The sequence below is a fragment of the Onychomys torridus genome, chromosome 5, assembly GCF_903995425.1.
Source record: "Onychomys torridus chromosome 5, mOncTor1.1, whole genome shotgun sequence".
Taxonomy (NCBI): domain Eukaryota; kingdom Metazoa; phylum Chordata; class Mammalia; order Rodentia; family Cricetidae; genus Onychomys; species Onychomys torridus.
This window is the reverse complement of record NC_050447.1, coordinates 119,935,890-119,962,428: the sequence shown is the minus strand read 5'-3', so window position 1 is coordinate 119,962,428 and position 26,539 is coordinate 119,935,890. Positions and strand designations below refer to the sequence as shown.

Genomic DNA, 26,539 nt, shown 5'->3' with positions numbered 1-26,539 from the left:
TACTTGTCAGAGTCTAAGAATACTGTTAATTTAGGCATTGTTCTCAAAGAAACAACGAGAAACTTTAACTGCCTCATCCTCCAAGTAAAATTTCAACTCCTTCACTTTGTCAGAAAGTCGGGTGTGTAAGTGAAACACTCAAATCACTGATGTAAATGAGTTCTTTTATAGTTAAAACTTTTAAGATCTTTTGAAGATTCATTTTTGAGGTGTGCACAAAGTGGCCCTCAACTAGGATGTCTTCTTGGAGATTAGACGGTGAATGCTTTGTAGGGAGAATTAAGTCAGTGCTAGAGAAGGAGTTGGGTTATGCTTTAGAATACTGTCTAGTGGCATATATGGTCACAGAATGCTCAGTAAAGTAAGGCCTGTCATTGCACTGTTACCTACCTAGAAGGTAGACTATCCTACTCACTAAGATCTAGCCACTCCAGAACACTTTCAGTGATGGGTGACGAGACTTTCTCACTGCCTAAATCTCTTTCCAGTTGTTTGGACTGAATGCAGCCACAAGACTCCAGTCCAGCTCATGGTACGCACACTCATTTAAGAACATCTTCATTTCTGACTTCATTTTTGCCCCTTTAGGATACAGCTTCAGCACTAGACACAGGAAATCAGTATTTCTGTAGTTGGAAATACTCATGTTCTATGAAGGAAGCTCCATTTTACAACCCTATGAGGAAAAAATGTGCAAGGTTCCCTTTTCTGTTTAATTCAACTGTTGGTTTTTTCAAGATAGGGTTTCTCTGTGTTGCCTTGGCTGTCCTGGAACTTACTTTGTAGACCAGGCTGGCCTTGAACTCACTTAGATCTACCTGCCTCTGCCTCCCAGGTGCTGGGATTAAAGGTGTGTACCACCACTGCACTCTTGAGATTTAGGGTGCTGAACTTACAACAGATTGAGGTTTTATTGTAGAGGCAACGCAATACTTTTATCTTACAGTCTGTATGGCACAACTTGAATCCACAGCTGGATCTAAATGACTTATCCATAGCAAATTGAAATATTTAAACTATATAACAAATTGGACTAGTTTATTTTACTGTATAAATAAAAATATCCTCAGTGAAAAGTACAATAATCTTTGGGTAGAAACAATAATCAAGCACTCCAGAGCTGCATGGGTGAAGCACATTTCAACTTGAATTCCCTTATCAGTGGCAAAAGTAGTGTCCATACCAACTTCTTGATTTGTAGTGTAAGAGTTTGAAGAGCCATAAAATCTTGCCAGAGCCACAAGCAAATGCTCTACATACTGCTCTTGACAAGTAATAGGGCTTCTGTGAAGTTGGATTTAATTTAAATAAAATAGAAATGATGGTTTATGAACTCTTACAATAAGATATTAGATTCTTAAAGTGTCTGTAGACATTAAATGCATTTTCACAGTTTTAAACGTCAAAAGTCCACTGAAAATGGATGCAGTAATAACACATGGATTATTCTTGCTATTTAAATTTAAAACCTATTTATACAATTTAGTGTTTCTTGGGAAAAATCACACAGTGAGTAAGAAATAAAGTTTAAACTATAAACAGCCTGCTAATTGGGACACAACAAAAGCACACAGACATAAACCCGATAATGTTACACCATCAGAGCAAAGTACAATGACTGTACACAAGTTTGCTTTAACATTTTCCTCCCAAATTTCATCTCTAGCAGGCCCAAAATGAGCTTAGAGAAGCTAGAATAATGTCCGGAGATGATACTCTGCCTTGCTTTAGAGAGAACAATTCATTATGGGAAAACTGCTAATATTTCACAGGCTACTAGTATTTAGAGTTATTCACAAAATACTAAGGAGGTATTAAGATACCTTGATGCTTTGACAGTCATGGAACTGTATAGAATATAATGCCTTAGGAGTTTGCTTATACAGAAATAGAATCTACAGGTACATTTCATAACACTGGAGAGCACACACTGGGAATGTTTGATGGATGTTTCCCCCACATATTTATAGTTGGTTTTTAGGGCACATGAATTCTAAGCTGAATTTACATTGAAAGTTCATATTCCCATCCCCACCCTACCCCCACAGAAGGCAATTACTAACTTACCTTTTTTTTAAGTATCAATGATATGACTCAATACATTTTCATCATCATGAAAATTCTTGCCTCCAAATACATAAGTAGTAAGAAGCTGCAGAATTCCACCACCACTGCAGTGAATTCTAGAACATCCTGGAGGCATGAGGTGAGGGGACTGATAGGCCTTCCTCACTAGCCCTTTTCTCCAACACTTGCCATGGAGCCAGCCAGTGGTTTGTTGAGTTGATGCTCTTTCTCAATGCCCACACAAAGCAACTTCCCTAAGAAGAGTTGTGGGAGTTAGGTGTTTATAAAACACAACTGGACAATTACTCTAGGATAAGCGAAAATAAAATGGAAAATTTGAAGCTGAAAATGTTTCCAGCAAATTTTGTTTATCTTAAATGTTAAAGTATATATTTGTCTATATTGATTGAAATCATTTGCTTTGTTGGCCTACAAATATTTAACACTTGAATTTAATAAGTTTTCCTTCTGAAAAGGTTCTTAACATTTAAGTGCAGTCAACACTTTCAGAACAGTCTCCTGCATCACACAGTAGTGACTGCTCTAATTTTTAAAACATCAATTAATGTAACCTAGAGATACTATACTGATGGCCTTGATACATAATTTAGTCTTGTCATCATTATTCCAAAAAGTGGAATTCAGGGCTCTGAGGCATCATCTGGCCCCATTTCTTTTTACCACAATGGTTCCTGCTACAATGTCATAGGCTGTTCGATTGTGCTGAAAAAACAGCAGTGTGATGAAAGCAGGGAAAAAAGAAGCAATAGAAAAATTCTTGATCAAAGCTCGTATGGTGGACCTAAAGGAAGCAAACAGAAGTAGCAAGTCAGGTCATATTAGTCATTGCCAACTGGGTATGTTGTTGAGGTCTATAACATTCAGAGCACAATTCAAACAATATAGTCGAACTACCTGCTCTACTCCTAAAGAAAGCAATGTACTTTGGTAACAAACATCTCAGAACATCAACAAGGAGACAGCACACAGGACTTTGTATTTTGTCCAAAGACATTTTCCCTTTGCTTACCTTTTCCATAGTCATATATTCCCATGGGTTTCTATATTCTTCTGAATTGGGTAGGCTACTGCAGTTCTACTTTCTATTTTTTTTTAATCTGAAACACAATCTGTTCTTTTGTCCATTTTCTCTTATATGGGCTCCAGTAATTGAAGTCTTAAAAAGCTTTCAACAATAGCTCAAAATAGAGAATTATCCTAACAATGTTAGTTTCTGCCTGTTGGTGGCTGAATCTGCAGACTCTGAATCCAAACTGGCTGGTTTCACATTCGTTTTCTAATTACTAGTGCTCCACAACTGCGAAAATGAGATCAAAATGCTATGTTAAATTACTAAAATGCATGGTATCTGAGAAGCACTCAATAAACACTAACCATTATTGGCTCATTAAAAGAAGTAGTCAGAGCTGGGTAGTGGTGGTGCATGCCTGTAGTCCCTTACTCGGGAACAGAGATCTTTGAGTTTGAGACCAGCCTGGTCTACAGAGTGAGTTCTAGGACAGCAGGGCTACACAAACCTTGAAACACCAAAACAACAACAACAACAAAAGCCAGAATTAAAACACAAAGTTGTAAGGCAATGTGTATATGCCAGTAAAATCTAGCCTGCCTCTGGAGCCTTGTTTGTGTTTCCCCTGAATCATTCCTGCAGCATTTCTAGCCAAATTTTGTTTGTGCTACCAGCACAAACTTCCATCACCACTGCATGCTTAAAGGTGCTGCATGCCAAAGGCCAGCAATGAAGACTACAGGCATTCTGTGCTCTACAGCTAAGAGCTGAAGTCGGGATAGGGTTGTAGTGGGTAGAGAGAATAAAGCTAGGCACAGAGCACTAAGAACACCCAAATATCTTACCATTGACACACATTTCATAAAATTATTTTGGACATGTATGCCAAAGGCAATGAGACATACAAACTTCCATATGATCACAGTGTACACTATGAAGAACCCGTAACAGGGTATTGAATATAATCTTGCTGCTTAACAAGGAACTCAATCTGACTAATGTATAAATGACCTTGAGAATGCAAAACTTGGTGCACTGTCACACACTTCAAACACCTTGAAGTCAACATGCAGCAGAGTGTGCCATGACCAGTTGACTGACCTCAAATATATACAGTAGAAGATGACTTAACTATATTCTTTTTGCAAGTAGATTAAGATAAGCAAAGGACTTACGTTGTGATGCTAACATTTGAGGAAGGAATCACTAAAACCCGACTTGGAGCAATGAGTACCGATGTATCACATGTCACAACTCGAAGACCTAGCAGGAACTTTCCTGGCGTAGCTCCCCCTGCTCCCCAAATGCAAATTATCTAAGAAAAGAAGGACAATTTTAAAGATTTACAATTTTTTTTCTATTAAATCATTTCATTCTTTATAAACCATCACGTTGGAGGGCCAAGTGTGGTAGCAGCACCTTTAGTCCCAGCACTTGGTGGGTAGAGGCAGATGGGATCTCTATAAGTTCAAAGTCAGCCTGGTATGCACAGTGAGTTAAGGCCCTGTCTCAAAAATAAAGTTACACAATTGTATAGAACACTAGACACCTAACAATTTAAACAGGCTGGTGGAACATGCCTGCCAACCCAGAACTCCAGAACTTGGTGAAAGATGACTGGCAAGTTTGGGGCCAAGCCAGGCTACACAATGAGGCCCTGTCTCAGCAAACTAAACACTATTTAGCTCAGTGGTAGAGCACTTGCCCTGGGTTCGGTCCTCAGCTCAAAATTATCAAAAATTATCTACTGCATATTTTTTGGCTCATATTTTATGAAGTTTCACAGATAAAATACATTATTTCTACAACCAATCTGTAAGTATATTTTTGGACCAAAAGCTACTTATAAATGTAATTTTATTTCTAAAACTGAAATGCATAACAAAGCAATTATTAAATGTCTCCTTTCAAAAAATTAAAATTTTTTTTTTACTTGAAAATGTTAATTTTAAAAATTGTGAAAAAATGCAAATGTGAAAGAAGCTTGAGAAATTCTCATTCTTTTTCTTGGTAGAAATCTACAATTACACTATCAAAGCAGTGTTGGCTTCAGTCAGCAGCTTACCTCATAGAAACAAACTAACAACCTGTATATAAGCGCCACAATCATCATTTTCTGCAAATCTTCCATGGATGTGTCTTCATCGATTTCTTCTATTATGTAGTGCATGGCAAACTTAGAGATGTCCCTGCACAAAAAGAAGAGTTTAGGGTTATACAGAACTAGTTACCAGGTCATTGTACCGTTTTTCCCTGAATAGTGTAAGTCATAAATTTTACATGAAATTCTAAGCTGTTAGGTTCTCGCCATCTAACTGCACAAAATACCCATGAGTTTAGTTTATTCAACAAATAGCAATAGGTAAATAAAAGCAAAAGGTGTGGTTATGTTTGTTGGTGTATTTGTAACTCAGTGGTAGAACATGTAAGACTCCAGCTCTGAGGACATGGTCAATAGTTTTGTCAACTTGAAAGGATACCTGGGAAGAGAGAACCTCAATTGAGAAAATGCCTCTATCAGGATTGGCCTTTGGGCAAGTCTGTGAGGTATCTTCTTGATTAGTGATTGACGTGGGGAAGGGCCCAGCACATTGGGTGGTACCACCTCCGCGCAGGTGGTCCTAGGTGCTACAAGAAAGCAGGCTGAGCAAGCCAGTAGACAGCATTCCTCCATGGCTTCTTCAGTTCCTACCCCGACTTCCCTCAATGAGACTACAAGCTGTAAGATGAAATAAACCCTTTCTTCCAAAGTTTTTGATCATGGTCTTTATCACTGCAACAGAAGGCAGACTAGGACAGCAAGGGAATACTAAATGTCTCAGCTTTCACTGAGATTCTAGCAAGGAAAACAGAACAATAAAAAACAATAAACAGGGATGCCAATTGTGTCAGGAAACCAGAACACCACGAAAAACAACCAGTTATACTGACACTTGTGCAGACTTCTGAGAAATGACATGTCCTACAACACAAAGAATGAAGAGAAGCCAGCCAGACAAAGAAGATGGAAGAAGCTCTAGAGAAAGATTGGCAGGAGAGAGCAAGCCTTGAAGCAAGTGGTAGGGCTCCAATTTCTCTTGTGTGTGGACTGTGATTAAGACTGGGTACCTGTTGAACCATGTGATGAAATTCAGACTTGTCAAAAGAAACTACAGCAGAGTTAAGGCTGGAGAGGTCAAGTTCTACAAATTGTCTTCTGACCTCCAAATAAAGAAAAATGTAAAATAAAAATAAAGGCTGTGTGTAGGGCTGGAGAGATGGCTCAGGGATTAAGAGCTCTGGCTGCTCTTCCAGAGGTCCTGAGTTTAATTCCCAGCAACTGCATGGTGGCTCACAACCATCTGTAATGACATCTGGTGCCCTCATCTGGCCTGCAGGGATACATGCAGGCAGAACACTATATATGTAATAAATAAATCTTAAAAAAATAAAATAAAAAGGCAGTGTTGGTGGGTAGTGGGGAGTAGGATAGGAGGAATTGCAGTAACGCCTGACAAGGGCCCTAAGGTTTAATTAACAACAGTTTGTATCTTAACTTTTTTTTCCTCTCCTTGGCCTTAACTTCTCATAAACCTAATGAATTTCTACCTTAAGGTTAACAAAAACAGTCAAATTCAATGTCTTGCATATAGATAATGCTTAGTAAATGATAGCAGCCATTCTTCAAAGACTTTGAGTTTTTCAAATAAATGGCATACTTGGCAGTGGAGTGAAATTTGCTCAACTGTAAGCAACCCCACTGAAATGCCACTAATTGATTATTAAGAGTTCACCTACCACAGGCTCTCTGTGCTTTGGAAAGAAATATATTTGTGTGTGTGTGTGTGTGTGTGTGTGTGTGTGTGTGTGTGTGTGTACACAAATGTATGCTGTGTGTGCAGAAGAGGGGGTTGGATCCCTGGAGCTGGAGTTACAGGTAGTTATGAGCATGAGCTGCCTGACATGGGAACTGAACTTGGAACCTCTGAACAAGCAGCAGATGTGCTTTCATGTTAGAGACTTAATAGGCCAATAAGGAAGCCAATAAGTTCCTGGCTCACGAGAATGGTCAACAGAAACAAACCAGGTCTGGAGACTCCTTTTACCTATTAAAATTTTTTTGAGATAGGATCTAATTGTAGCTCTGGCTGGCCTTGAACTCAAATTTGTCTGCCTCTGCCTCCTGTGTGCTGGGATTAAAGGTATGTGCCACCAAAGCCTCACTCTTTATCTATTTTCAATAGGAGACTTTCCCACAGATCTTAACATATTAAGCTTTCCTCCTTTGTTTCTTGCACCAACAAGGGGCCGTGGTGATAGCTCAGTGAGTAAAGTGCATGTCCAAACATCAGGATCCATCTAAAAGCCCATATACCAAGGTGTAGCATGGGGGGTGGCATAGAGATGGGTGGATCCTGGGGACTTGATGGCCAGCCAGTCTAGCTGAAATGACAAGCCCCCGGTTAAGTGAGAGATTCTAAAAAAAATACACTAGAGAGCAGAAGACACCCAAAGTGGACCTCCTGGTCTCCATAAGTACACACATAAACATACAGCTTTTAAAAGTTAAAAAAGCCGGGTGGTGGTGGCACACGCCTGGAATCCCAGCACTCGGGAGGCAGAGGCAGGCGGATCTCTGTGAGTTCGAGGCCAGCCTGGTCTACAAAGCGAGTTCCATGACAGCCTCCAAAGCTACAGAGAAACCCTGTGTGTGTGGGGGGGGGTGGTTCATGGAGAAATCCTGGCCCTGGGCACCCATCACCCAGAGTCACTCATGGGCATGGACAGATTTTACAAAATAAGATCTCTAAGTAACAGCTCCAGACTCTTCTGTGACCATTGTTAATTTACTTTATTCCGGGTTGGGGATTAAGCTCAGTGGTAGAGTGCTTGCCTAACAAGCACAAGGCCCTGGGTTTGATCCTCAGCTCCACAAAAACAAAACAAAACAACAACAAAAACTTACTTTATTCCACTGAGATGCATGATGCTCAAGACAATGGTTGCTTTTATAAAGAAGAGAATAAAGAAATCCACCATCTCTGCCATAAATCTGTGTGCCAAGGATGGAATGACATACTCTCTGCCTGTAAATTGGGGGAGAGGAGGAAAATGAATCACTCACACAGGCTTAAGAAAACAAGCCAAATAATGGAGGGGCTTGACATTACCTTTAAAGTCAAGGTCCAACTTAATTAAAAAAAAAAAAATTATAGCATTGCAGCAGCCAATGGCAATGATTCCAACAAGAGGACAAGTGACTGAAATATCTAATGATGACCAATACCAGTATCCTAGCACTCTGGACCTGGAGGCAGGAGAATGACTGCAAGTTTTGCTAGAGTAAGATTCTAGTCACTACACAGAATCAAACAATATTCAAGATCAGTAAGTGTGGGCCAGTCGAAGCTCATTATTTCTATTCAGGTCAATCTCCTTGCAGTTCCACTGTCCTTACACAGCCCAAGTCCAGGTGACTCCTAGTATTCTAGTCTCATTCCTCCAACAGTGGGACTTGCCACCTGCGTTTAGCTTCGGATCTCTCTTTCCAGAGCATGGAGATCACCCAGATGATAGTTTGATAAGCATAGGTCTCTCTACACAAGGGAAGGACTAGTGCCACCAGTAAGGGAATATACTGGTAGTGCCAGGTCTAAGGGAAGAACAATTGGCATTGCCTCACAGTACATTTTTGGAATTTAAGGCCTGGGCAAACTGTATGTTACATATCTCAAGAGCGAGCATACTTGTTCAATGGTCACTCCTTCAAGAGACTCCTCTGCCAAGGCATGGACTGACACAGAAGTCTTAATGCGAGTTCGAGGCTAACCTGGCTACATAGTGAGTTAAGGTTAGCCTAGACTACAGGGTGAAATCCTTCAAAAATAGTAGGAGTAGCAGCAGTCATTTTAAAAAGGACCGTGAGCCACCTGTAACCCTAACACACGGAAAGTGGGGGCAGAAGGCTCAAGAATTCGAGGTCAACAAGGGCCGTATGAATCCCGGTCTAAACCTCAAAACGAATATAAGCCTCTACTCCGCCCCTCCGAGATCTCACCCACCCACCCACTCACCCAAACCCCGTGCTCACCCGCCTGCCGCCCGGCGTCGCTCGCCGTCCGTGCAGGGGCCGCAGAGCCTACCCTGGTCGCGGGGGCCGCCCGGCCGGATGCCTGGACGTGCGGGGCCCGGGGTGTCAGGCCCGCGACGGCGGTCGGGGTGGCACCGCCAGTGGCCGCCCCCGGCCCGGGCCCGGGCCCGGGCCCCGCGGCGCTCAGGAAGTAGAAGGGATTGTAGTAGGCGAGCTGCGGCGGCAGCGGCGGCGGCGGCGGCGGGGGCGGGGCTGCGGGCTGCGGGGCGGCGGGCGGAGGGCCGCAGTAGGCGGGGAGGGCGGCCAGGCCGCTGTGCCAGGTGAGGTAGCCGCAGTAGGACTGCCAGAGCCATTCGTGCACCTGCCGCGAGTATTCGCGCGCGCTCAGACGCCCCGGCCCGTCCGACGCCTCGCAGCCCCCCGGCTCCTGCGGCCCCGCGGTCCCCTCCCGGCGCTTCCGGAGCTCAGGCGGCGGCGGCGGCGGCGGCTCCGGTTCCGAGGCGGCCGGGGCGACGGTCGCGAGGGCCGGGGGCCGGGGGCCCGGCGCGGCGGGAGAGCCAGGCCCGGAAGGGACTGGCTCGTGGTCCCCGCCGCCGCCGCCGTCCTGTCCGGGAGGGCGGCTCCGGGCTTCCTCGGGCCCCTCTGCCATCGTCTCCTCGGAGGCACCCTCCGCGCTGCCTGTCACTGCGCCGTCGCCCTCCCTCGGCAGCCCCTCCGCAACCGCTCGGTAGCCACCACAGCAGCGGCGGGCGTCAACAATCCGCCGCCGGAAGCGGAAACCCCTCCCCTCCGGCGCGCTTGCGGGGGAACCGGGTAGGTGGTGGCACTGCTTGATACGTTGGTTCCTGGTTATGCAACGCCTTTTTGACTGCTCTGTCGTATGTTTTAATCATAAACTGTGACATATTCGTTAACTTGACATGTCGCGGCACAACATAACCTGTGTGATACAGTATACGCGCAGGACACTGTGAACGTACTCAACTAGGCTACATCCTTGAGGCATTCGACATCACTCATTCTTGAGAATTCCATCACCAAGGCCCCTACAGAGGATCCTGTGGGGTTGGACGGTGTTGTCCCCCGTGGAACTGCATCCGAATTACCAGAATTTCCAAGAGGGCCCAGATCTCCAAACACAGCGTTTTCTTCTTGCTTAGCACCCTAGTCTGTGTATGATTCGTCTTATTTTCATCTATGCCACACCTCACATACTTACATCTTAATACACTTTGCTGTGTTAAATGTATAAGCCTGTTAGGGGTAGCAGTGTGCCTTTGTATCTCCAGGGCCGTACAAGGAATCTGCAAGAGCCAACCATGTGAGAATACTCGATGATAATTGTGCTGGCTAAGATTAACTTGATACAGGCTAGAGACATTTGAGAGGAAGGAACCCCAACTGAGAAAATACCTCCATAAGACTGGGCTGTAGGCAAACCTGTAGAGCATTATCTTATATAGTAATTGATGTGGAAGGGCACAGCCCATTGTGGGTGGTGCCACCCCCAGCCTAGTGGTCCTGGGTTCTATAAGAAGGCAGGCATGGAGAGCAAGCCAGTATGCAGCACCTCTCCATGGGATTTTCATTAGCTCTCACTTCCAGGTTCCTTCCCTGTTTGAGTGCCTGTCCTGATTTCCAGCAGTGACGGACTACAATGTGGAAGTGTAAGCCAAATAAACCTTTTCCTCCCCAACTTGCTTTTGGTCGTGGTGTTTCAATCCTAGCAATAGAAACCCTAACTAGGAAAATGAATTAGTCGTGTAGTTACTCTGGGAGACAGAAAAGGCCTAACTTTTGTCCTTAAGGAACTAACAATCTATTTGGAGGGAAAGTGTTCCATGAAACACTTGAAACCCTATTCAAGGTCATCACTAGCAGCAGGTAACACAGCTCAACATCAGCAGCTGTGCAACATCAGCAGCTGTGCAACCCGAGGCTCTCCCTTCAGAGTCTCAGAGAGCTTTACTTAGGTACAGCCCAGATTCTTAAACTATGCTGCATAAAAAGAATTTCATAAGGAGTTAGAGTTTATTTATAGGAGAAAGGACATAGGCAATGGAAACAAGTGTGGTTACTAAGAGATGGATGCACAGGTAATAGCTTCTGCAGCAGCTGGCTATGTGAGTGATTTGGAGAGTTTGCCATTAACTTCTTAAATGATGTGATCTATAAGACTAAGAGAAAAATGTGTGGCTATATTCATTTTCTTATGGAAAAATCTATATACAAGTGAAAATTTAAGATAGTGTATGAATGTACTAGCAGGCTTACATGTGAGAAAGAAACATAATTAAAACAAGATCATAGATCATTCCAGGCCTGATAGTGCAGTGCCAGTATGTACTACCCAAGGTAGGAGATCACAAATTCAAGGCCAGCTTTAGCAACTTGCAGAGAGAGAGAGAGAGAGAGAGAGAGAGAGAGAGAGAGAGAGAGAAAGGAAAGAAAAGAAAAGAAAAGGAAAGGAAAGAAAAGAAAAGAAAAGGGAGGAAAGAAAGAAAGAAAGAAAGAAAGAAAGAAAGAAAGAAAGAAAGGCTAAGGATATAGCTCAGTGATTGATACTTGCCTATAATGTGTAATATGTTGGCCCTAGTTGACCTTCCAGAAAAGAGGTTAAATTGTTTCTTTCTTTTTTACCCTGAGTATAGTTTGCTACCTAATAATATTAGTTTTATGGAGAGAATATAATTTTCTCTATACACTTTCTATATAAGGATGTCCCCAGACATCTAGATAAAAAACTCTTGTTTCTGTCAGTAAGAGACATGACAATTCAGGTAGGGGGGCAGAGGGGATTTCTTCCTTTTCTATGTTCCCTTAGCTTTGTCTTTCTAGTCTGCCCCAAGACTGTTCGAGAAGGCTGTGGTAGCTCCAACTACAGTGGCTTATGTCTGACAACTTGGTTTCAAAATCAATTCAGAAGAAAGATTTCGTTGTTGTTGTTCTGATCCAAGAGATCCAATCCAGTACCTCATGCATACTAGGCAAATTGTCTGTATTTTCTAGTTGTGTTTATTTATTATAATAATAATTATTGTGTATATATGATGCATGTGTGTGGAAGTGCATATGCTACACTGCGACTTTGTGGAGTCTGTTTTTCTTTTTCTAACTTTACAAGAGTTTCAGGGATCAAAGTTAGGTTGCCAGGCTTGGGCAGCAAGTGTCTTTACCCATTGTGCCATCTCTGTCAGCCCAACAGACACACTCTTTATCACTGAGCTATGTCTTCAGCTACAAAGACATTTGAATGTTTAAATAAACAATCCTTGAGTGATGAGTGGGGAGGCAGCGATAGCAGGAGTGAAGAAACACGGTCTGGAATGAGGGTGAAATATGATTATTGGGGATGGAGACTTTGTTTTGAATAGCTGTGTTCTCATGGTATGTGATACAATAAAGAAATTAAGAAAATAATATAAGACAACAAAGAATAAAGAACTCTCAGAAATGAAGTCAGATAATCAGAGAAGTGTAGTAGAATTGTTAGAAGTTCTTATTAATAAAATCAAACCCGAGGCCAGTTATTGGGGTGAACGCTGGAAGATCAGAGAAGCAGAACAAGCCACAGCTATCTCACCTTGCTAGTTCCTCAGGTGATCCTGTTTCCTCAGGCTGGAAGCTTCTGAGTCCTCATCCCCATGGCTCTCAGCTGAATTGTGCTGCTCCAAAGCCTGAATGCTAAACCAGCCAAATGCTTCTAGTTTCTGGTCTTCGTGCCTTATATAATCTTTCCCTTTCTGCCTCGACTCCCTGGGATTAAAGGTTCGATTTCTGGGATTAAAGGCGTGTGTCACCATGCCTGGCTGTTTCCAGTGTGGCCTTGAACTCACAGAGATCCACCTGGCTCTGCCTCCCAAGTGCTGGGATTAAAGGCATGCACCACCGCCCAACTTTGGCTATGGCTTACTCTTCCCATTTTCTAGCCACCATTTGTGGCTCTGTATCTTGTGGCTGTCTGTTCTCTGACCCCAGATAAGTTTATTTTGGGGAACATACACTATTTTGGGGGAACACAATACCACAGAGAAGAATTAGAAACAAATGAAAAGGTTATTTCAGAAAACCAGAAGGAATGTAGCAAATATAACACACAGTGCCTGAAGAAGTCGAACTGAAATCAAATAGGAAATGCCTTAAGTCAAAAGAAATGCAGAGGGGCTGGAGAGATGGCTCATCCATTAAAAGAGCTTTGTGCTCAGGCATGAGGGCTGGAGCTTGGATGCAGCACCCATATAGTAAGCAGAGTGTCATCTCATGTACAGCTGTAACCCGGCTCTGAGGGGACACAGAGAAGGGGTTTGCTGGCTTCCCAGCCTAGCATTCAAAACACAAGTTCCAAGTTCAGAGAGTGATCCTACCTCAAAGGAATAAGACAGTGAATGATAGAGGAGGACCTATGATACTGTCCATGTGTGTGCACAGTCACTTACACAAAGCATCTACATGTACATACATGCAAAAGAAAAAACATGTAAATACTTGAAAGAAATGAAATCAAAGATAGGTGTAAACTACCCCTCATGAAGACTGAGGCAATGAGTCAGAAACCAAAATAGATAACAGAATAAATACAATACAGTATAGCACAAAAGAACTTTTCCTGAATACATTTGAATGTATTATATAGAGAGCTTTTACATATTTTACTGGTTGTATGTATATTGCATATAAATATGACATTCTGATAACACTGAATGAACAAATGACCTAGATTTCCTTTTAAAAAGATGGTCAGGGGTTGGGGATTTAGCTCAGTGGTAGAGCATTTACCTAGCTGGGTTCAGTCCTCAGCTAAAAACAACAACAACAACAACAACAACAACAACAAAACCCACAGAGGACCCAGGTTCAATTCTCAGCACCCACATGTCAGCTCACAATCATCTGTAATTCCAGTTCCAGTGGATCTGATGCCTTCTTCTGTCCTCCTTGGGTACTGCACACACAAGTAGACAGACATATATGCAGGCACCCACACACATAAAATAAAATAAAATAGTATGTGTATGACAATTTTACCTGCATGAATGTCTGTACACCACATATATGCCTGGGGTTCATGAAGGTAAAGAATGGGCATCAGATACTCTGGAACTGAGTCAGGATGTGACTGCTGAGAATTGAACCCGGGTCCTCTGTAAGAGCAAGGAGTGTTCTAAACTTCAGAGACATCTCTCCAGCCCCATTATCTGCTTTTAAAACATGAGTTTTTTCTGAAAATTGATTATAGCATGAGGGTCAGTAACTCATTGGCCAGTGAACTATGTTAGAAGGGTGACTAGTAACACGAAACGTTTAGTTACTTGTAGAGCTAACACTAAATGGTTATCTGCATCAGTCAGGGCCTGGAACCACACAATGACTTGAACAGGGAGCAGTAAGGAATTCTGATGGGACTGAAGGGAAGGGGGATTGGCTAGCGAAAGCCGAGCTCTGTTTGCAGAATCCTTTCAGCCAGGAGAAGGCCTGGGAGAGAAAGCCTCAGTATGAAGCAACTATCTTTCTCCTGCTGTTTGGGTGCCCAGATCAGACTCTCATCATGGACAACACTCTTATGAAAGCTGCAGAATGGAGTAACGACTTGTGTCTTTGATGTTCAGTCTTTTGATTTTTCTTTGCCTTTCAAGTTTATTTTAGTGTTATTTTCAATGGGGTCTTGCTATGTAGCTTAGTCTTCTAATTTCTTGCAACCCCTTGCCTCAGCCTCCAGAATGCTGGGATTGTAGGCTCATACTACCACAACTGGGTAAATAGCTAATTATTTTTTAACCCATGTTTGAGTCCATGCTTTCCTAGGACTTAAAAGAACATTCTAGATATTTGGGTAGCAAAACACCTGTTATTTGATTATGAGACTTCTTAGTTTTAGTGAAATAAGCAAAATTTTTAAAATTTATTATTCTATTTGAGTAATCTTTACCAATGACATTTAATAAGATCCCCAGTGCACTGAATAAAATATTTAACTTAAAAATAATTTGATTTCTGTACTAACTTGTAGAAAAAACATGTAGGGATGGCATCTTTTTCCTGCGTAACTTAACTTGGTGTGAAATGCTGTATGAGGCTTTTCTACTTCACCCCTCCCCCACCTCCTTCTTCCTGGGGTTGCTAAGCAATATTAAGACACTTACCTATTACTTTTAGTATTTTATATGGTAATAATAACAGTAATAAAATAATATTTTTCCTTACTGTGAATTTATTGAATATAGGAATCTAGGGTGGTTTATATTTGTGTCCTCATTCATAGCAAGCTTTGTTAACTCTGAAAAAACATGTCATGCTCAATCTGTCACCTGCTGCCTTGTGTAAAATAAACATACAGGACTTCAGGCAACCAGTAGGGGGAGGAATTTCCAAAGCTAATCACTTTCTCCAGCCCTGACTTCAAAAACTGAGAATCTTGAACAGGATTGACTCCAATCTCTGTTTTGTTTCTCCTCTCCTCTGTTCTCCCCTCCCCTCCTTTCCCCTCATTTTATCCCCTACCCTCTTTTGTTTGAGACAGGTTCTCATGTAGCCTAGGCAGGCCTTGAACTTGATGTGTATTCAAGGATGACCTTTAACTTCTGGTCCTCCTGCCTATGTCTTCTGAGCACTGGGATTGGTGGTGTGTGTCACTGTGTCCAGTTTGTGTATTTCAAACCCAGCTCTTGTCTCTATTTTATTCTGACAGACTCCAAGGCTTGTTTGTTGGTTTCATGTTATACCCATATACATTGCCCATGAAAAGCATAGTTTTATGTACTAAGCATGACATCATAGCCAGCTGAATGGGAGACAATACATGAAGAAAATGCCTATCCCATAAGGAAGAGGGGGAGAGAGAGGGGGAGAGAGGAGGGGGAGAGAGAGAGAGACTCAGAGAGAAACACAGGGAGAAGGAGATTCAGAGAGAGAGACAGAGAAACTTAGAAGCCCTGGTGACATGGTAGAAAGTATTAGGTTGTATGAAAAGACCAAGAGAGCTGACTTGGACCTAGTTAGCAACAGAAAAACATGAATGTAGCTCAGCCATAGAGTATTTGCCTAGCATGCAGAAGACACCGGGTTCCATCCCCAACATGATGGGGGAGTGATCATGAAGGACATACATGTATAAAATAAAAGGGTTGGTTCCAATGAATGTGGAAAACACTGATCCGCACCTGTTCTTTCCTTTAGTCACACTGGAAGCTCGTCACAGGGACAGCACAAAGTTCTTGATCTCAGAGATCAGGCCAGCCAGTCCTCCGGTGCCTAACTCACATATTTCCCTTGGAAGTTCACCCTTGACAGTGGCTCCACCCTCTTGAAGGCCTTCCTAGTCTCCCTCTGAGGTGGCGCTCACTACTAGCCTGAAGGCCCCTCTCCCCTGCTTGGTTGATATTATTCTGTTTATTTGTTTGTTTGTTTGTTTTTGCTGTGCTGAGATGGAAACAAGGGTTTCATGCATGATAAGCAAATGCTCTGCCACTGAACTATATTTCCTTTTAAAAAATATTTATTTTCATTTTAAAGTGTGTGTGTGTGTGTGTGTGTGTGTGTGTGTGTGTGTGTGTGTACATAGGCATTGGTGTCTTTGGAGGTCAGAGGAGAGCCTCAGATTCCCAGCAATTGAGATGCCAGAGTGCATTCTGAGAACCAGACTCCTGGGTTCCTCAAGAGTTACAAGCTGCCCTTGGCCTCTGAGCCTTCACTCCAGTCCTGCAGGTTTTCCTTCTTACAGAGCTTTACCACGATTGCAAATGGAAGGGCCATTGCCTAAAGCAGTGGTCCTCAACCCGTGGGTCACGACCCCTTTGAGGGATGAATAAACTTTCACAAGGGTCACCTAAGACCATTAGAAAACAGAGATGTTTATGTTGTGCTTCACAACAGTAGCAAAATTACAGTCATAAAGTAGCAACAAAAATAAGTTCATGGCTGGGGGTCACCACAACATGAGGAACTGTGTTAATGGGTGGCAGCATTAGGAAGACTGAGAACCACTGGCATAAAGGGTCTGGAGTTGTGCCTATCAGTTTAAACCCCCATGTCATTCATTAAATCATTGCTCTGTTTTTGGCCTGCCTTGCTCTTGAAGTCAAAAGAATGAAAACAACATAAAACACCCCTACAACTACTTTGATCTCTTCGGGGCCTCTATTGGCATAGTGTGTACAGTGTTGTCTAAGTTTAATACAGCGGCTGGCTTTATTTGAACGAAATCTCAGCACCATCTTCCTTTTTCATTCAACAGGCTACCCACCCCTGGATGAGTTTTTAAGCCATTAAGGTTCTGTGTACAGGACTGGGAAGCTAAGGCTGGAAGTATCCAGTTTTGGTGAGATTTGGAGAAAGGTTCATTCATGATTGAAGAAGATAAATTGCATAATATTTTAAACAGATAACTTGCCAAGACTGAGCAAAATTCAAAATACCCAAGCCCTGTCCCTCAGAAACCCTCCTTTTAGGAATCTACTATGTAACAGAAATATTAGCAAACCAAGCACGTTCCTCCAGGGTTATTTATAAAGATAAAGCAAGGAAAAATCCACGAGATTGCCATCAAAGATCCGGAGTAGCAGGCAGAAGGACAGAATGCTTTATCAATACACTCAATAACCAGCTCTCTGAAGGTAACACAGTCTCACACATAAACGTTGTCATTGTTAAGAAAAGGAGACATTACAAGTGCAGGACATTAAGACTAAGCAAGGATATATATTTTACATATAGAAATATTTTTTGTTTGTTTTGAGACAGTCTCGTAAATCTCAAGCTTAACTCAAACTTGCTTTGTAGCCGAGGATGACCTTAGACTCAGATCCTTCTGCCTCCACTTTCCATGTGCAGGATTATAGGTATGCACTACCATATGGAGCTGGAGATATTAATTGACAATGGATGTTTGATTAATTTTAAAATGTGTTTCATAAGATACTGGAGAATCTATTTACTAACTGGCACTTTGTACTTTACATTAAAAAAAAAAAAAACAAAAAGCCATATTGTTTCTTGCTTGCTTACCGCTAATCTATTTTTAATTTGAAGCTTGCTATGCGCAGAGAATGGTAGCTAATGCCTTAATCCCGGCACTTGGGAGGCAGAGGCAGGTGGACTGCTGTGACTTAGAGGCCAGCCTGGTCTATATAGGAAGTTGCAGGACAGCCAGAGAGCTACACAGGAGACCTTGTCTGACTGTAACAGACTCAATGCATAAGGAAGCATGCTTATCTCTGTCTCCCACTGGATTCGCCTGAGGGAAATAGGTGCTTTCACAGTCTTCACGACTTTTTTAAACATAAAGTAACATTTGTTTTAACTTTGGCTTCACTGACAGAAAAATAAAACCCTCCAATTTACTGCAGTGCTGGGGATGGAGCCCAGGTCTTCATTCATGCTGTACGCACATTCTGCCCAGGTCTTCATTCATGCTGTACGCACATTCTGCCTAGGTCTTCATTCATGCTAGACGCACACTCTGCCCCACCGATTCATCCCCTCAGCCCTGATTTTTTTTTTTTTTTTATGTTTATTCACTTACTTGCTCTGTAAGCCTTAATCATGTTTGTTTCTTCCCCTAACTTTTAGGCTAGAATGCTTGCCATTCTATAATCTATTGTAGAAGGAGTTCTCGTTGCTACTTGATTGGAATTGCAGTAGGGTTTTCCTCTTTGGAGAATTATTTAAAATACGAATTGAACTTCTACACTGGGGGCTGGAGAGATAGCTCAGCGGTTAAGGGCGCTTGCTGCTCTTGCAGAGGATTGGAATTCAGTGCCTAGTACACTTGTTAGGTAGCTCATGATCACATGAAACTCAAGCTCCAAAGGGATTCCAGTGCCCTCTACTGGTTTCCACCGCACCTGCACATACTAAGGTCCCAAATCTATGTACTTCACATATGTCAATCAAAAGATGAACTGTCCTGGTGACCATAACCAGATCAGGTGAAATCTTCAAAAGAGAATTCAATGCATTTGCCATAAATGTTGTTTCACTGCATGTTTCTGATTTTGTGACTCACTTTTCATTTGTCTATTTAATTTTGAGAGAGAGAGTCTCTCTATTATACATGTCTGGCTGCCCTGGGACTCACTACATAGACCAGGCTGGCCTCGAACTCATAGAGCTCTACTTGCCTCTGCCTCCTGCGGTCTGTTAAAGGCATGTGCCACTGTACAGAGCTCTTTCTCTTTGCTCAATCTTTTAACATTGAGATATTTTGTGTTAAGTTTTGGTTTTTAAAGAGAAGGTCTCATCTAACTCAAGTTGGCCTTAAGTTCACTGTGTAGCTGAGGTAGCTTTGAACTCCTGATCTTCCTGCCTCCATTTCTTGAGCTCTAGAAATGTCTATGGTCTACGCTTGCCTGGCTGATACTTTGTTTTAACTGAGGCATTTAAAAAGAGAATATGTGCATTTTTGACTTTAAAAAAATTATGTGATATAGTTTATCATATTTATACTTTCTGTTCTATCATAGGTTTTACTTTTTATCTTGTTCTATAATTTAGGTATAGTCTATTGTATTTTTACACTTTGATATATAATTTATATTTCATTATAAAAAAGGTGCAAACAATTCACATTCTGAAATTAATCAGCCACAAAGACGGTACAGTCAAGAAGAGCCATTCAAAACAGAAGCCGTAGAGCTTCGTGTTGGACTTTTTTATGATGCTTTAATGTTTCCAATATCTCCACTTTTTTGTATTTTTGAGGTTACAATATAATTACAACTTTTCTCCTTTCTTTATTCCTTTCCTCCAAACCCTCCCATATACATCCCTCCACACTCTCCTTCAAATTCATGGCCTCATCTTTCATGGATTGTTATTGTATGCATATATGGATGTACATGCATATTTCTAAACAACCTGCAGTCTGTATAATGTTGCTTGAATGCATGTTTTCAGGGCTGACAGTTTGGTACTGGACACAGTTGGGTGTGCTCTTCCCTGGGGAAGGCCGCCTCTCCATTTCCCAGCTCTCCTCGGTTGCCTGTAGTCCATTGTGTATGGTTTAGGCCTTGTGGGTTTTACCCGTCCACTCTGGCAAGTCCATCGGTGTCATTCTTGGTCTCAGGGAACCTGGCAGAAGAAGGGTGGAGTCCATCGGTGTCATTCTTGTAAGAGGATCCCCTGATCTTCACAGTTGGCTGTGAGACTGTGTCTGTTCATAATATCGGAAGCTACAGCCTTCAAGTCTCAACAACATAACTGCACATTGGATTTTATACTTTCACTGTTGAATATAATTTCTATGTAATTAGCCACCATCAAAACAAAAAAATCTATAAGTGTTAGAGCTAGAGAAAAAAATGGCTTTATATCCTCTTTTATAAAGATATGGAGGATACTTTTTTTTATTTTACCTTTTCTGGTGTTGTAGAATGTATGCATTTAAAATATTTTTAGAATTAAAAAAATAATAATTGTCTTCCTAAAACATCTTTTTTGGTTTTGTATGTGTTGTGTGGTTGGCATATGTTCATGTGTGTATGTGTGTTCTCATGGATGTAGGCAGTGTGTCTTGCATGTGGAGGCAGGAGGTTGGTCTCAGTTGTCTTCTTAGAGCACTCTGCATTTCGTTTATTGAGGCAGGGTCACTTGCTGAGCCTGGAGCTCATGTATTCTGGCTGGTCTAAGTAGCCATCTTACCCTAGGGATTCTTTGTCTTTATCTCCAGAGTACTGGGATTACTGCAGCCCACCACTGCCACCTGGTTTTTATATGGCTGCTGGGATCTGAACTCTGGTTCTCACATTTGCGTGGCAAGCCCTTTAACTGTCGGGTCGTCTCCTCACCTGCTAAAGCATCTTAAAGTATGTGCAGTTGTGTGTGTGTGTGTGTGTGTGTGTGTGTGTGTGTGTGTGTGTGTGTGTGTGTGACCATGACAGCATGCACAAGACCTGGACAAGTTTAAGCCAGACAAATATTCTAGTCCAGAGAAGGGGACTATCAGGGACTAGGGGGTCCAGTCCCTCAACAATCCCCTCCCAGAGTCTGGGAAGAATCTACAACCAGCTGATAATTAATCTTTGATGAAAAGAAATGAATCTATGTACACAAAACTCCTTAGTCCATACACTCTATCATTCTGTCAGTTCCTTCTCTACAAGCTTATACTCTGCTCTCATTTTTAGCTCCTTTCTTGCCCAATTTCTCTTTACATTTATCTGCTGTCCCCTCCAGGTTCTATCTTAATTCTTTCATCTAGTTCTGCCCCTTCTAGGTTCTCATCCATCTAGTTCTTTCCCATATCAACTCCTCTCCCATCTCCTTCTCTCTCATCTTGTTCTTCCCCATCTAGCTCTTCCTCATCTTCCATCTCGTTCCTCTAGTACTCTCTTCTAGCCCTTCAATCTGGTTCTTCCCCATCTCAATTTGTTCCTCTCAAGTTCTTACACATCTAGTTCTTCCATTCTCTTTTCTCCGTCCTCCAACGCCCTGGAAGTCCTGGTGTATATACACTTACAAGCAGTATTCCCTTGGCAGTGCAAAGCCAGGCTTCCAGGGTGATAAGAATCACACAGAGAGGCAATTACCATTAATTATCATTTGCAACCCAAAAGGGAAGTGACCAATGTGGAAATGAATTAACTAAAGGCTAAATTCTGGTAATATCTAAGAAGAGGAAACTTACGTGCTCCACTATAGTCTTAAATGTGATTGGTAGAAAACGTTAGGACTCTATAAGTTGCTAGGTCAATGGGAGAAAATAAAACTGCCTTCTTTTTTCCTGTGGCTCCTATGTGTCCAAGCTATCTGCCGTTTTTCTGCAGGATGGGGGAAAGTGTGTTCTGTCGCTAGGCAACCTGTGTACAGCTAGATGCCTCTGGTGATTAAGGGGAGATCTGGAACTAGAGGTAAGGTTTGGGAAAGAAGGAAGTAAAGCTTAATTGGCACATCCATCAGGCCTTCTCAAACAGACAGCCTGGATGCTTAAGTCTGTACTTAGAGAGTACAGAGGTGTCTCTGATAAGGGACTTTCCTCCATCTGGGGATGGACCTGGCCGGATGCTGCCAATGATGATAATTACAGGGAGGTTTGAACTGGGGTTCTGGCTGAGCATAGCTGTCAGCGCACAAGGTTATCTAAATATTCCTAGAAGTGATTAGGTAAGGAGTTAGAGGTCTATAAAGTTAGTAAGACTGTAAGAAAGGAGGGTCTGAGCTAAATTGTGTAAAGCTATTACTTAAGGCCCACCTGACCTCAGCAGTGTCTCCTTGTGGAATTTACCTTAAGTCAGGAGACTTTCATGTAGACTGTTATTACTGCTAGTTCTTGAAAGTGGCTAAGGGAGATATCTGATTCCTGAGAAAGCCTTTCCTGAGGCTGTTCTCCAAATACCTGGAATGTGTATGTCCAGAGAGTGATCAGTCCACACTGTTAGCCCTTCTAAGGGAAAAGTCAATTGGGAAAACTATGAAGGCACACATGATTTTTTGTAACAGAAGACAGCTGATATATAACAAGCCAAGTAACACCAAAAACTCCTTGGAATTTGGCTTCCTCTGGAGGAATTCCTTGATCCCTCCAGGTAGTGACTTTGCCATAACAGCTGAGTTCTTATGATATATTCCTGTGGCCCGAAGCAGGGGACATGGATACAAATTCCTTCCCCTAACAAAGAAGATAATTGCAATTGAAAAATCTGCTGGGAAAGGGAAACTCAGTTTTCTCGTGTGTACTGACACTGGATGTATCAACCACATTTCAGGGAAGGCCTCATGCCCAGGAGCAGCTGACCAACACAAAATGGACTCCATTTTAGTGTATGTATGTGTGCTTTTTTTTGGGGGGGGGGGCTTGGCATTCTTTATCTTTTAAAGTTTTGTTTGCTTAAAAAAAGCACAGGCCTGTAATTCCTGGGGGAAGTTCTGATGAACATGCACCTGCTGGTGTGACATGGCTGTGACATTGGTCCAGGTCATCTTCTCTCTCTTTCTCTCAAGTTGGCTTTAGAAAATTTATTCAGTACATTTTGATCATAGTTTTTCTCCTTCTGTAGCTCTCCTAGATCTTCCCCACCTCCTCACCTGTGGGATGACTCATCCCTAACAGGCTTGAGAGCCAGCCAGCTTAAACCAGTACAAAAGATACTTTCTGAGAGCCAACCTGGGTCTGCCTAAGGGCCTTAGCAACAGCAGCTGAGACATGATCTGGGGTGCTCAGCTCTAAAAGGCACTTTTTTCTCTATTAAATTTTTTTTGAGAATTTCATATTCGAGTACTATAATTTACATACTTTCTAACCCTTTCTCTCCCCCTCCAACTCCTCCCACATCTCCCCATTTCCTCTTAAATTTATGACCTCATTTATTATTGTTGTTGTGATTACTACATATATATATATATATATATATATATATATATATATATATATATATATACTCATCCATGGAAAAGGCTGATATTCCCTCTCCCAGCAGCTACTAGTTGTCCACAGCTCTTCATCTAGGGCTGAGGCCTTGAAGGTTTTCTCCAGCCATCTCAGCATGTCAACTGGTGTTGTCACTACATTGCTAATTTTTAGGTGTCCATATTATTGCAATGTCATGAATGTGGCTTTCCTGCCATTCACAGGAGATTCTCAGCAGACATCTTGGTCCTCTGGCTCTTACGATCTTCCCATCCTTTCTTCTGCGATATTCCTTGGGCCTCGAGTGTGGGGGTTGTGTTGTAGATGTATCCGTTGCAGCTGGGAACCCTGGGACCTTGTTATAAGTTGAGACTATTTCTCTCACTCAATGTGGAGCTTGTTGACTGGCGATGTTGAATGGCTTGTGCTCTACCTGGTTCTGCTTCCCCAGGAATTACAGTCCTGTGCTTTTTTTTGATGTGGGTTTTGGGGAGCTCAACTGGGGTCCTCATGTTTGCACAGTAAGCACTTTATTCACTGGACTATCTCCCCAGCACTGATTTTGTTTTAAAGGGTTACATCATTCTTTAAAGTAGTGTTAGGCATTGGTCGGATGGGCATACCTCTGGTAGTTCCCAGATGGAAACCAGATCATGTGACCCTCATAGTGACCTCTGTCTGGTGAATGCAAGAACACGCTGACTTTCTTAAAGGATTAATGAACTATGTGCCTACTTCTTAATTGATGACAAGCTATTGGAATTACCTCTACCTCATAGGACATCGAATCCTTTTTGAGGAAAATAGACATCTCCTTCTGTGAACTGTAGAGGAGGTTAATTTAATTAGAGAAAGTGGCTGTCTAGCCAGTTGGTAGAAGCAGCATGCAGAATGTAGGCCATATTGCTGGCATTTTAAATGCTAACAAGTGAGAGCACTGTTGATCACTCTGTGAAGCAGATTTTGGTTGTTGACAACAGGGCCTCGTTCCTTCTTCCATTCGCTGCTTGCAGGCCCACCACGGTCTGTCCTGTCTTCTCATCCAGGTGCATGGCTGCAACTGAGTACAAGAAACAGACCAACAAACAAAAACCAAAACTGGCCAGGTGTCTGGATCACTCAGATGTTCAAGTTCGGTTTCCTGTAGATATGCAAGGTTAGCGTCCTACTGATTAAATTTGTCAAATAATTACTGACATTTATGCTTCACTTTGCCATCATAAACAGTGTCAAGTTGATAACAGTATAGGGGATTCCTGGGGAGTCATTCAGAGTTTCTATGTATCCCAGATCGGGAAGAACACACACACTTCCTTTAAAAACTATATTCCAGGAAACGTGCACATATGCATGCATGCGTGCCTGTGTGTGTGTGTGTGTGTGTGTGTGTGTGTGTGTGTGTGTGTATGTGTGTGCATGTCTGCTTGCTTGTGCATAAAACAGGCACATGTGTAGGACAGAGGACAGCTTTCAGGAGTTGAGTCCTTCCACTTCCTACTGTGGGTTCCAGAGATGGAACTCTGTTCCTTAGGCCTGTGCAAGGGCATTCACCAACTGAATCACCCAGGCCAACCTTTCTCTGGTATTTTGGGGGCAAGACAGCCCAGGCTAGCCTCAATGTCATCATTTGCCTACCTCAGACTTTCAGTGCTGAGATTAGAGGAGTATCCCACCACACCTGGCCTTTCCCTCTGAAGTATTTTTACTTGGCTCTTATAACTAGTTCTCACAATGTCTCCCCATCTTTTAGCCATGCCACAGGAGAGGTCTTCAATGTCCGTAAAAGAAGACCCGTTTACTGGAACTTGATTGCAGACAGCAGCTGTGTTCCTGACACCTGTGGTCTGTGTCCACCTGACTCTGACATTGTGTCACAGCTTTGAGACTTGATCAAAATGCAGGAAGGAGGGCAGCTGTGGGCAGGGCAGCTGCTGGGGGACATGTGTTGAGATGGTCAGTCCTGCTAGGTGATGCACTTTGTTCATTGTTGTGTGGCCATGACTGTGCCCGTGGGGACAATAAACAAGGAAGAAGGGGCCATTAGTCTTTGTAAGTCTTCCTAATCAACTCTACACAAATGTTATAATCATAAAAAGATTTTCCCTGGTAAGTTTACTGCTGTGGATATCGCTCTGTACAAATAAAATGCTGTTTGGCCAGTGGCTAGGCAGGAAGTATAGGCAGGACAAGAGAGAAGAGAATTCTGGGAAACAGAAAGCTGGAGGGAGACACCGCCAGCCGCCGCCATGAGAAGCAACATGTAAAGACACTGGTAAGCCACACGCCATGTGGCAAAGTATAGATTAACAGAAATGGGTTAATTTAAGATAGAAAAGGTAGATAACAAGCAGCCTGCCACGGCCATACAGTTTATAAGCTATATAAGTTTCTGTGTGCTTTCTTGGTTGGGTCTGAGCAACTGTGGGACTGTCGGGTAAGAGAGATTTGTCCTGACTGGGCCAGGCAGGAAAACTCTAACTACAGTTTACTGACTCTCCAGTACAACTAACCAATTCATAAGGTTATCATTAAAAGTATTTTAAGCAGACATGGTTTCTGTTTAGTTGCCAGAATGAATTATTGATCTTAGGGAATTACCAACTGACTCTATCTATCTATCTATCTATCTATCTATCTATCTATCTATCCATCCATCCATCTACCTACCTACGTGTCCATCCATCCATCTATCTATCATCTATCCATCTATAGCTAGGGTCTTACATAGCTCCAGGCTGGCTAGAAACTTGCTAAATAACCAAGGATGACCTTGAATTTCTGATCCTCCTTTTCTTTGCTCCTAAGCTTGGCCACCGTATCTGTTTAATGTAGTTTGAACCCAGGGCTTCATTCCTAGGAGTCAAGAACTCTACCAACTGAGCTACCTTCTCAGCATCAGCTCATTTTTTAAATTTTATTTTGTTTTGTTTTTTGGGGCAAGGTTTCTCTGTATAGCCCTGGTGTACCCTGGGCTGTCCTGGAACTCATTCTGTAGACCAGGCTGGCCTTGAACTAGGAGATCTACCTGCTTCTG

The 26,539-nt window shown here is 42.5% G+C and overlaps 1 protein-coding gene across 1 annotated transcript; it reads right to left on the bottom strand.

The window, feature by feature from the left end:
* Positions 1-887: 887 nt before the first annotated feature.
* Fam8a1 (family with sequence similarity 8 member A1) lies at positions 888-9,957 on the bottom strand. The gene is made up of 5 exons (XM_036188642.1): positions 9,168-9,957; positions 8,043-8,163; positions 5,163-5,286; positions 4,273-4,412; positions 888-2,869 (listed from the first exon to the last, which is right to left on the bottom strand). The coding sequence occupies exons 1-5, from the start codon at positions 9,814-9,816 to the stop codon at positions 2,725-2,727; spliced, it is 1,179 nt and encodes a 392-aa protein (XP_036044535.1). The 5' UTR covers positions 9,817-9,957; the 3' UTR covers positions 888-2,724.
* Between the last annotated feature and the right edge of the window lie 16,582 nt (positions 9,958-26,539).

Coding starts and splice junctions, on each gene's coding strand:
- Fam8a1 (XM_036188642.1), bottom strand. CDS start 9,816: ATGGCAGAGGGGCCCGAGGAAGCCCGGAGCCGCCCTCCCGGACAGGAC. Junction 5,287..8,042: donor ATGCATCTCAGTGGAATAAA/GTAAGTTTTTGT, acceptor CTTTTTGTGCAG/GGACATCTCTAAGTTTGCCA. Junction 4,413..5,162: donor TGTTAGTTTGTTTCTATGAG/GTAAGCTGCTGA, acceptor TTCTTTTCTTAG/ATAATTTGCATTTGGGGAGC.